General features: G+C 38.5%; 1 protein-coding gene across 2 annotated transcripts in view; it reads right to left on the bottom strand.

The window, feature by feature from the left end:
* Positions 1 to 12672, bottom strand: part of AKT3 (AKT serine/threonine kinase 3) — a 147020-nt gene that overhangs the window by 10781 nt on the left and 123567 nt on the right. For both annotated transcript variants that reach the window (XM_035900259.1, XM_009644694.2), the window contains one exon: positions 11872 to 11959. In XM_035900259.1, coding sequence (XP_035756152.1) covers positions 11872 to 11959 — 88 coding nt within the window. The remainder of the gene's footprint in view (positions 1 to 11871; positions 11960 to 12672) is intronic.

Raw genomic sequence — 12672 nt, 5'->3', positions numbered from 1 at the left:
ACCCCAGGTCAAACGAGTAGGTCCATGGAGAGGCAGCTGTGCCTCTAACTTCTAGTAAGAGATAGAATCCATTAGAGTCAATCCCAAAAATACTAGCTTGGAATCTAGCTAATAGCGCAACACAGCTAAATTCCAAGTATCACTCTCACATGACTTGCAGATAAATCGAGCTGCATAAAGACAGTTACCTAGAAACTCTTCTGGCCATTCTCATTACCAGCAGAGGTGTCGCAAAGGTACCCCTAGGTACTTTGCCACGACTGGGTGGTATAAACAGTGAAGGCAAAATGACTACGCAGAGAGCACAGTAAGCAGGATGCTTTTTTTTTTTTTTTCCTCCAGGGTTAAGGCCTACATCTGAACTTACCTTTAGAAGAAATTCTGTGAATGTGAAAGTAAATTTTATATTTGAAGGAAGGCCAGTTCACATTTAAGTGAGTTGCTGGATCTAGGATCACTAGGATCCGCTCATGGGCATGGCTTCTTTGCCCCTCTTGTGAACCAGCCTTGCTATCCACCAGGCCAAACATTCTAATGGGAAGGCATATTCAGTACAGAATAACACGCTGCATGGTGGCAATCCAAAACCCTACAGCAGCTTAGTATGTATGATACTGCAAATGGGGAGGGGGGGTGACAACATTTTGGGTTGTACCTTGGAGCCCTGTGGTATTATCTCCTCATATGCAATTTAAAATACACACCCTGCAGACAGTGCATCAATTTCCCTTTCTATGTAACTGGTTACATTATGGCTCACTGATACGATCAGAGCTTGCGTGTGGTTCTCACTAGTTTCATGTTACCCCTCTCCTCAAGTCTGGAACACCGACACCAAACAATTTGCTCATTTACCTCACAGCAAAGGAAGCGGCGCTGCTGTTAAACCCCTCCCCTCCCCAAGTGCAATGCACCAGACACAATTTACCATACACAATGTACATTGCAGAAACTCTTCTTTTTGATGATAATTTTTTACAATAGTAAGACTCTTCATTATTTTATTATGCTCAATGCACAAGATTTTTCTTTTTTTTTTTTTTTTTTTAACACAAATCAGTCACCAAAGGCTGGTAATGACCGTCACATTATCTACTTCTTTTTAATTTAGACTTAGAATAGTGTGGTGAATTGAAGGGCAGAAGAAATTTCACAGTAAAGCTGGCTGGACTTTGGCAATGAATATCAGGGTTAGCTTAACTGGGGAGGAGGGAAGTTTTTAATAATTTCTATAGTTGGTATTGGTTTATTCCGCATAAGAATACAAATGTTTGCCCCTCTATTTAATAAGCCATGAGCCTGAAATGTATGGAGAATCGTATCTTTTATTATAATTTGTCAGGTGCATGTTTAATGTGTGCTACAGGGGACTCCTAATGTGACATGGGTAACAATAGCTGGTAAAGTAGAAATGGGAGTGTAAACACTGCGTGTGGGCATAATACCCCAAAACTGGGAAAATGCAAGATTTTTTTTTTTTTTTTTTTTTTTTTTTACAGCTTGGAGAGATCTGCATGAACTGGTGAATGCTAGAAGCAGCTCTGGATCTCAGTGCCAACCAAACAAGACTACGCAATACACAAATCCAAAGTCAAAAAAAGCCAGCCTGCCCTGTGAGGCCTAGGCTGTGTCAGTATGTAGTGCTGCACAACCGGCCAAAGAAAGGCAGCTTTCAACAAGATGCTCTTCACAGTAGATCTCTATCCAGAAAATTATTCATTCCAAATACTTTACAGTCTGGTATGAGGCATAAAACATTAAAATGTGGTAAAGTGCATAAATGGGGCACTTCAACAGCAAGACATCAGCAAAAGAACCCTAAAGTAAAGCACGTGTAGGTGCATACACTCCCACAGAACCTCTCTCCATTTTTTATCGCCGTTACAAATGCACACATGACTTCCCGTTGTTCCCAATTCCAGGCTGGAAAGTGCCACACAGTTCTTTCCACGTTTTCCTTCTCACATAGGCTGTATTACGCTGACAGCTGGTAACGGGAAAGCCTTGGTAGCTGGAGGAAGATCCCTTCGCTGTACCTGGCAACATGAGAAGCACACCAGAACGCTGGGGGGTTCTCTGGACGTGGGACCAGACCCCGCCACCATCCCTCCCAGGATACACCTACAAGTCCTCCAGCATTACCCTTCATTCAACAAAATGACTCTTTTCTCCCTGACACAGTTTGTCCTTCTGAGTATATACTAAGAGCTCAGTCTTCCAGGTATATATCCAGTTAAGTCCAGTGTTTAAAAACAAAGTATTCTGTTTTATTGTACAAATTCCTGCACTTTTATGAAAATTATTTTTTTATGTTTCCCAGCCATCCCAATCAATTCTGCACTATCAAAACAGATTTCCAAAGTTGTACGTCCCCCCAGCAAAGCAGCCACACAACTCCTAAATACAGAATTACTGCAGTGGAACATTCCACACTGCCATTTTTCTTATTTTTCTGTCTCAAAGAAGAACACTAAAAAAATAAACAAAAAAAAGACACAACAATGACAATTACACAAAGGCAGGTTAACGTGCTGTACTCAAGGCCAAGTGATCAGCACTGCACATCCTTTTAAGAGACACTTTCACAGTTCTCAGCAACTGAAGTAAACACTAGATAAATTCATTATGAAAAAAATCCATTAGAGAACATATTTTACTACTTCCCAGATTGGGATCATTTTTCCAGATCAGAAACAGAAAAAGCCATTTCACAAGAATTAAAACCTTCCATACGAAAATACGAGCTTAAGAAAAATTTTCTTATTTCTCAAGTCAAGGACAAGAAGCAATGTCTTTCCAATGGTGCAAAACACACCTCCAGGAGAACAAACTTTCATGCTACAACCAGAGAGACCTTTCATGCTACAACTACTACGTGAAGAGAAGGAGAAAACACTCACTCTGCAGTCTTAACAACTGTGATTTAGGTCAAAGTTGTTAATGAAAAACAAAAGGAAGGGCAGGGTAAGATCATAATACATAGTAATGCATTAGCTGACTGCATTACTGCCTAATTTTTACTCAGGGTTTGTGTGCTTTTCTTTTTTTCTTTTGTCCACCGAAACGAACAGGCCTCACTACGACTTTAGATCACCCTCTTGTGCTCTCCATCCTCTGAAATAGTAATGGTTAGGAAAATACTTTGAAAACTTCATTTCAGGAAGAGAAGCACAGTACTAAATGACTCTTAAGGAATGAATAATTACAATAGTAATTTCAACCAGGTATGAAAAGCACCATTAAAACAAAATTCATTGATCACGGGTGATGGGAGGAAGTTGGTGCTCCAATTTGATGCTCAGCAGCTAGGCTTACAGAAAACGGTTTATCAGTAACATCCAGTAAGTCGCCTGATGAAACATCCAGTTAGGCCAGAAGTTCAGCTGCCTGGGGAGGTGAAACAAGTAAAACACACGAAACTCCAGGCTGTAACTAGAAGGGAGGAACCCAATGCAAATTTATGTCTCTGGTATTTTGAGATCCATCTGTCTTACAGCAGTACCTTTCGTACCCTGGACATTAAAAGCAGTCGAAAATTTCAGTGGCTGCAAAAGCAAACCCTTCGACCTGCTCTACCCCACCCACAGCAAACCAACCGGCTAAAGTCTTGTGGACATCCCACTCCAGGCTTCAGATCTGCCACCACAGCCACACCTCCCCCAAGTAAATTCTTTCTCTGGCCTTCATATAATTGTTGCGATATTTGCAAGACACGCTCCCAATTCTAACAGGAGAACCTCCAAAATAATTTACCGGCTCCTGCAGAATTCTTGTCAAGAAATGAGGAACCGGCACACAGAGCTCAGGCATCAGCTCCAGAAGAAAATGAGAGAAATGCAGTAAGAAATCCTTTCCTAACAACCTTTCTGACAAAGCAGAAGCACAGAGTATGGTACAAATGATGCATGCGAGTGTATGCAGAGGGACACTGTACTTCAACACCACATTCAGGAGACCTGAGACAGAGCCATTTGAGACAGATTTTGGAAGCCATGTCACCAACAGGCCACACTGCAGAAACTTGGCAATCATCTTTCTGGAGGGGTGCCACCTTTGTTCATTAATTGTCAGATTTTATTTAAAAACAGAAAGCAAAATCTCTGCAAATTTCAGCTGTAACGAAGCAGTTTGAAAGACAAAGAAGGTGCACCTGCTGCAGAGATAACCACCTAGATTGCCTGAATAAGAACTCAGAAGCTTCTCCATGCATCCCAAGGGAGACCAAAGCTGAGGCTCAATGACAAAGAATGAAACACCCAACACTAACTACATCTCTGATGATTACGACATGAAGATGCCTCTCTACACCCAGCGGCACTTCATGTTTGGTGCCACAAGGAAACGGTACCCAGCTGCTATCACCTTCCCCACTTCTGACCCAGGAAGTCAGAAAGTCCAAGAATAATGTGAGCACCACAAGGCACACACAGCAACCTGCGTCCCAGAGGATTAAGATGAGCTTTTGTTAAGCACAGGCCTTGTCAGTCTGCGTGAAAATGACACTCTTCAGTCCCGCCTGCCAAGCTTCAGTACGGGATGATCTTCCTCCTCTAGCCGTCTGTGCAAATTCAGGCAGAACACACTTGAACCAGACAGCAGACTGCACCTTCAGCACCCAGCAATTCACTCTAAGGACCAGAAATACAGATTTTCTGTGTCCATGCAGAAAGAAATAAAAGTCTAAACTCAGTGTGAGTTCACTGACTCTAAGAGTTGATGCTCAAGACAAAAATCCAATTTCACACCCATCTGTCAAGCTGAATCTGCCCCGGCCAGCTCCAAGGCTCGGTGTTAGAAATGACAGCAGCAGCAGAATCAAATTCTTAGCGTCTTTATTATCTCCAGCGAATGGCATTTCCATTTGGCATCCATCGAGAGCAGTGTGTGAGAAAGACCACCAAGACCTGGGAAACTCGCCACCCATCTCTCGGGGGAAGGAAAGGGGCAGGTACAGTACCTGGCTGTTACAGGCACACGGAGACGAACAGACAAGCTCAAGCCTACACCTTGCGCTTTCTCACGCTTACTGAACAACTACACAAATATGAGAGAAAATACATAAGGTTATTTGCCCAAGGATAATCTGACAGGAATAATTTGTCTTGGTGTCGTAGAGGAAGTGGCCGAAGCTAATGCAAAGTAACTGTGACGCACTTGATCTGCCAAATGAAAAATACAATACTTGAGAACATCAATCTGATCTTCTTTCTTTTAATTTGAAGGGAATTTTCCTTCCAAGGAACTTAAAATTAACACTACCATAAGAATCTCATCCATCAACAGACTGTAGCTGAATAGTACTCTGAGATAAAGTCAGAAAGGAATAAGAGGAGCAGCTATACACCACCCCCACTGATTTATTAATTTAAATAAACTAGATAACCAGATTATAATCTCAAAACTCCCAAACACACTAATTCTTTACATACCATATACATATGAAAGAGTGAGCACTGTTGTTCAATTTCAGCTTTTATTCATAAGGAATATCTACTTGAATCTTACTTATGGTTCCACTTCAGTATGACATTCCAAGCTGTCCAACTGAAAAAAAATCACAGCTGCATCCCAACATATATGCCTCCTCTGTATTAATAAGTTACAACATATGAGATGAATTCTGCTTTTCTCACAGCTTATGTATTTTGAAAGTTATTATACAAATAACTACAAAACAGGTATTTCAATAACATCTTGTATCGCCATCATACACTGTACTTCAACAATTTCCATCTAGTTTATTACTGAAGTCTGACATATGTCAAAAGCTGTGTCAAATGTTACAGTTCTTCCTGACTATGAAAGTTAATTAAGTATCAGTAGTAACTGTTCATGATTTGATGTCCAGAAATCAAACTTTCATCTAGCTTAAACTTTCCTGGAGAACCAAAACTGCAAGAGACAGATTAGCCAAATCAAAATGGTGGAAAAAATAAATTGCACTGTGAGAAGGGAATGGGGTCACATCACTGAAATACGCCTTTGTATTTCATCATAAGCCTGCTCAGCTGGAAGTGCTGAAAACGTGTCACAATTCACAACCAGACTTCTCAACTCAAAATAAATTTTTAAAAAAGTATTTGTATTAACAAACTAGCTAACTTACTAAATGATGTTCCAAGTAAACAGGCTATTTTCACATGAACTGAGATTAATTAACTTACAAAATACCACAATAAAACATTTTCAAAGGACACTAGCAAAGCTTGTCTCAAAATTTTATATTTTTGTGATGCATATCTGTTAATAGACATTCCCTCATTTATGCATCTTTTAAGATCCTGTCAAAACAAATGCTTAGTGACCCTAAAAATCATGCAGAGATACTAACAACACAAAACTTTAGTTCAGTCTTTCAGCATTAGCACGTCAACAAGACTATTTTAAATTAAAAATATGTAAGTCCTTTAAAATACTGATTTTCCTTTCCTAACAGTAATTTTTTGTCCTTTTTCTGATGTTATCTGTTACCAAACAGAATGGGAGCTGATGAGATAATGCACTCTGTCAGTCTATATGTCCTTCCCCAACACATTCCGAATGGCTGAGCAAAAGCTCCATGATGGGGAAAAGACTGGGCACATACACACTTCCCACAGAATTTCGGAATCTCGTTTACTGAATAGATGGGAGACATCCTGGTCCATTCCCTCCCTGACTAGAGTTTCCACTGAAGGAAAGACAGTAATTTGAGTTGAGCCCCAAGACAGTCAGCAAGCGTTCATGCGGGCAGTGGCTCATCCCCATACCCAGAGCAGAAGCCCCAGCACAGCCGGGAGCTCGAAATACCCCAGAAGCTGGAAATCCCCAGCAGACCCTAGTAGGACACCGCAGGTGGTGGTGGCCCTAGGCAGGGGGAGGAGGAAGAGCTGGGATTTCAGCAGTGGTGGACACACAACACAAATCCACAGGAAGGCGGGCGTTGGCTGGGGGGGTTGCCCATGGACAAACCCTGTTTTCCAAGTGATACAGCATTGATACAAGGGACAGAGAGAAACCTCAACCCCCAGGACTACAGCAACAAGTTTAAGAAATCAGGCACCCTAATGTGTATTTTCCTCCCTGCATATTCAAGCAGCTGGGGGCAGGGGTGGTAATCGAATGACTAGGTCTGCCCATACACTTTAAAGTAGCGCAGGAAACACAATGAAAAGATCAGACTGGGTAGCAGTTTTCTGATCTTTTCACTACTTCGCATGGCAACAACACAAAAGCAAGTAACGAGGATCATTTCTACAGGCTTTGTTGCGCTGCAGATAATTGTACAAAAATAGTGCGACTCAGACAGCAACGGCTTAAAACCAGATGTTGGCATTTTCCTATTTCCCTCCTGCCCTTTCCCTTAAAATCTGCTACATGAAAGTACTTAAACGTGCATTTAAGCTCATAGTTATATTGCAGATTTTGCCAGGCCTGAACCCAGGGCTTCAATCATGGGGCTCCATCATCTCATCTGCTAATATTGTGTCTTAAGTAAAGCAAAGGTAGTCACAGCTGCTCCCTTCCCAGTACAAATAAATCCGTTAGCACTCCCTAATTTGCTCCAGGAACAATCGGAGGTATTATCAGAAATCAGGAGAAGATACATGTATCTCAGCCCAAATTCCCATATTTCTTCTTCTTTCATCCGTATTACATGCAGGAGGAAACTCAGGCTTCGCTAAAAGGTCTGGATCTCCTCTGACGTGAAGCTACCGGAGTGCTTGAAGCTGCAAGCCTGAAGACATACCCAAATTCCTACCTTTACATTAATGCCCACATGGGTTTTTTTCGGTGAAAGAGCCTAGACAGAACATCCAACAACTGAAAAATATTTCTGCAACCCAAATAAACATATGCTAAAACAATTCTTAAACAAGTAACAGAGAAATTTCAAAAAGCTTCCTGATTCTAGCTAAAAATAAAACAAATATTTTATTTAGAAGTATATAGGGGTTTGAAGCCTTCAGAGTTTGCCAAACTATTCAATTTCTCATACTCAGGCACAGAGATAAAAACTCATGAGGACCTGGCACAGTCTGCTCTCTTTCATATGCCCTCATGGTTTTTCTGCCAAAAATAAATACATCTGATCACAAATGCTAACTACTATACATTTTTCATTTAAAGGCAATGACCTTCTCTGCTCCAGTGTGCCATACAACATTTTATTACCATTGTGTAGTACCAAATTAGTTTAATTAGTTAGCGGTATCAGAGAGCTAATAATTCCATTTGACCATTTGGATCCATTTGACCTAACAGAGCTACTGTTGTTGCACGGAACACTCCGAGTTTACAGATATATAATTCTGTCTCTAATCACACCGGTGAAGTGATTAACCTAGCAAGTACAGAGATGTACTTAATCTCTAGCAAAAATGATAAAATTAGTGGCACAGGAGCATAGTGTGCACATGTACAAAACTATCCCCTGGCAACTACTTGGAATACACATGATTTTTTGGTTTCCATTACTCTGAACGTGAACTTCAGTTCTGTCATTGCTAACAGAAAGACTGTCCTGAAACATCGCCAGAAAATTACAGTTTCATGGTGCATAAACCTCAGGCAAGGATACTGTGAAATATTTTTACTATGCAAATAATTATATCAACTATCAATTTCATCAAGTGACCCTACTGCCGAAGACTGTACTACTACTAATAAACAGCAACAGAAGCAAGCATAGAAGAAATCCATTTGAAAATCAAATTTGTTTCATGCACATCCCTCCTGGGTTATTTCAGAATACCAAACCCTCAAAAATATTCATATAAGCATTCTAATAAACATACTCGGTGAAAGGTCATTAACCTTATTATTATGTTTGAAGTTTATATTTCAGAGCACACTCTTACCCTGCATACTTCAGAGCTGGTAAGACTGTGTGTGCAGGAGGAAAAACTGGGCATTTTAACCAACCCGACAAATGGTTTTGTAATAGGAATGAAACTATTTTTTAATTAAACAGAAAAACATACTGTCAGAAGTCACTTTCATAACTTATTTTTCCGTAAAGAACACATTGTGTGCCAATACTGCACACCAGCAATTCCTGTGATCCTTGAAGTTAACTGTTCAACTGAGGAAATTTAATTGGTTTTTTAATGGCAAATTTAGTTTCTCAAAGCAAGAGTGGACAGAGTAAGCAATGAATGACTACAGTTTCTCCAGCTATAATACTCCAATAAGCCATATCCACCTCCATGAGCATAAAAAGCAAAATACTTGCGTTTATACGTTTATATATATTTTTATACATTTATATGTATTTGCTTAGGGACATGGTTTAGTGGTGGGATGGCAGGGTTAGGTTAACAGTTGGACTTGATGATCTCAAAGGTCTTTTCCAACCTAAACGATTCTATAATTCTATGATTTTTTTATATACATATATACACACCTGCAAAATACCTCCTTTTTTTTTTTAATAGCTCAGAATAAGATCTTGACTGAAAGACATTTGCCATATTGATTTGAAAAGACTCAAAGTGTGTGCTTAAAAATTAAAGAGTATCTGTATTTTATTAACTAAATATGATGTTGAACACAGTGTAGAATTGAGAGCTCTATTTCTAATAAAATAATTAAGAAATCTTTTTCAACAGAGCAACAGCAACTTTAACAGCTTTTTCTTTCTCACCCACTCCTAGCACATTGCAATTCAATCAATTTTAGTGGGGTTTTTTAAACTCCAGAAAGGTTCCTCAACTTGTATTTTTAGATTTTCTCTTCCAAGTGCTTCTCTACAATGTCCCTCCACAACCAACCAGTGTTTGAGCTCATAAAGTAACCTGATTAATATACTTGCTCTCATTATTTATTTTGGAGTTTTTTGAAGCCAGGGAAAAACCACACTTGTATCAAGAAACTTCAGAATACCATATTTTCTATCATCATATACAGGCTCTTATTTCAATTCCGGTATTTGTCAGAGAAGTACCACACCAACAGCCACACATTTTTAAAATTCCAGTTCAACAACAACTGAAAAAACAGTTTGTATCATTGACATTGTAGCATAAACATATTCTGCTCATTCGTATGTCTTCCATTTTCCTTTTATTTGAACAAAGCAAAAAAAAGAGAAAAATCTATCTTTTAAAATTACGCAGCCCAACTGGCAGATTAACAATGTAAAACAGTTGGGGGAAAAAAAAAAAAGACTAAAGCAAAATACTTGCGTTTATACGTTTATATATATTTTTATACATTTATATGTATTTGCTTAGGGACATGGTTTAGTGGTGGGATGGCAGGGTTAGGTTAACAGTTGGACTTGATGATCTCAAAGGTCTTTTCCAACCTAAACGATTCTATAATTCTATGATTTTTTTATATACATATATACACACCTGCAAAATACCTCCTTTTTTTTTTTTAATAGCTCAGAATAAGATCTTGACTGAAAGACATTTGCCATATTGATTTGAAAAGACTCAAAGTGTGTGCTTAAAAATTAAAGAGTATCTGTATTTTATTAACTAAATATGATGTTGAACACAGTGTAGAATTGAGAGCTCTATTTCTAATAAAATAATTAAGAAATCTTTTTCAACAGAGCAACAGCAACTTTAACAGCTTTTTCTTTCTCACCCACTCCTAGCACATTGCAATTCAATCAATTTTAGTGGGGTTTTTTAAACTCCAGAAAGGTTCCTCAACTTGTATTTTTAGATTTTCTCTTCCAAGTGCTTCTCTACAATGTCCCTCCACAACCAACCAGTGTTTGAGCTCATAAAGTAACCTGATTAATATACTTGCTCTCATTATTTATTTTGGAGTTTTTTGAAGCCAGGGAAAAACCACACTTGTATCAAGAAACTTCAGAATACCATATTTTCTATCATCATATACAGGCTCTTATTTCAATTCCGGTATTTGTCAGAGAAGTACCACACCAACAGCCACACATTTTTAAAATTCCAGTTCAACAACAACTGAAAAAACAGTTTGTATCATTGACATTGTAGCATAAACATATTCTGCTCATTCGTATGTCTTCCATTTTCCTTTTATTTGAACAAAGCAAAAAAAAAGAGAAAAATCTATCTTTTAAAATTACGCAGCCCAACTGGCAGATTAACAATGTAAAACAGTTGGGGGAAAAAAAAAAAAGACTTCATGAAAATAGAAGGGGTTTATAGCAACAAGTAAATTCTTACACAAGTACTGAGATAAAATCAGCTTCTGTATATAAAACAAGTCAAACTGAGTTTCACTACTGAGTAAGATAAATTCCATTTTCTAAAATCATCCCCAAAGTGTGGATCATTCAGGAAGAGGACCGCGTTTAGAGAAAACTGTTCCAGTTGAATTCCCAGTACTCGCTTTCTCCACAAGCTGTTTTGGCTCTGTGTTTTAATGCTAGTTTAATTTTCTTAGATATGTCTTTAAAAATAAGTTTGAAAAAGAGTTCTACTCAAACAAAAACAATCTCAAAGTAGATTTTTGCTATAAGTCCCTTCTAATCCCTTGGTTTTCCTATTTCCATAAAACAACTTTTCAATAAAAGGCATAAATAAAAAGACAATTCAGGATAGACTTCCATTACATTTTCTCACATTATCTTGAGTCAGACACCTACTTTTCTCTTGAAGGCCCAGGAATAAAAAAGGAAAGGAAAATATTTGAACATTTACATAATAAAAGAAAAATCTTTGCTGAGTTTCAATTGGTTTGCAAAATTTATTTTTGGTCCACTGACAAATTATTACTGAAAAACCAAAGATTAAGTAGCTACACCTAGCTCGGAATAATTATTCATTTCTGTTAACACAAAAAGTTGCAAATAAAAACATTACTAACTTCAGAGAGCAGCAGTCCTATGACTATCAGTTGAAACCACCTTGCAGAAGCCAGATTATTCAATGTCATACAAAGACGTACCTTTTTATCATATACATCTTGCCAGTTTACTCCAGCAAAGAAACTATGACGCATGATTTCTTTTGCATCATCTGGGCCTCCACCGAGTCTAAAGAGAGTAGGGAAAAAAAAATCATATTAAACAAATGTTATTCTTAAGGGGAGATTAAGTTACTGTAATAGTTGGAAAAGTGACCATTTGTGTTTAACTATCTGGGAACAACTCGCACCCATACAGTACGTAATTCTCACCTCTTTAATACGAATTCAGATGATCTTGAGAGAAAATGTGACAGTGGAAGTATCAATGCCATGGTCTATTTTATTTGATTAATCCAACTACAGTGTTCATGTTATTGTCCATGATGAGCTTTTTTAATAATTCATTCATTTTAAAAACACACTTAAGTTTAGTTTTCTTGAAAGACCAACTAATGCTCTGGCACTATTAAAAACGCAAACCAACCCAACAATGCTGACATAAAATTTTGCCAAGGAGGTGCCAGGCACTGAATCAGTAATGACTCACACATCATTTTTATACAGTGTTCACTGCCGTTGCATTTGGGTACTGTAACAATTAACCAATTACCATAAAATAGTCTCAACTGCAGTCAATTAGTATAAATTAATAAATTGTAGGCCTGCTGAGAAGGTTATTTAAAGGCCATTGTAAATAACCACACTATTCACTGTGGCCCATAACTTGCCAAAGCCAGACTCTGGCAAATCATCTCTGGAAGTGAATTCCACCTACTTTGGGTGAACTTGCCCAAGGTGATTTGAGCTCATGTAAGTGGTCACTGCTGCCAAAAGAGGAGG

This window comes from Egretta garzetta, unplaced genomic scaffold, assembly GCF_000687185.1.
Source record: "Egretta garzetta isolate BGI_Z169 unplaced genomic scaffold, ASM68718v1 scaffold248, whole genome shotgun sequence".
NCBI lineage: Eukaryota > Metazoa > Chordata > Aves > Pelecaniformes > Ardeidae > Egretta > Egretta garzetta.
The sequence above is the reverse complement of the archived record's forward strand: the minus strand, read 5'-3'. Positions and strand labels throughout refer to the sequence as shown.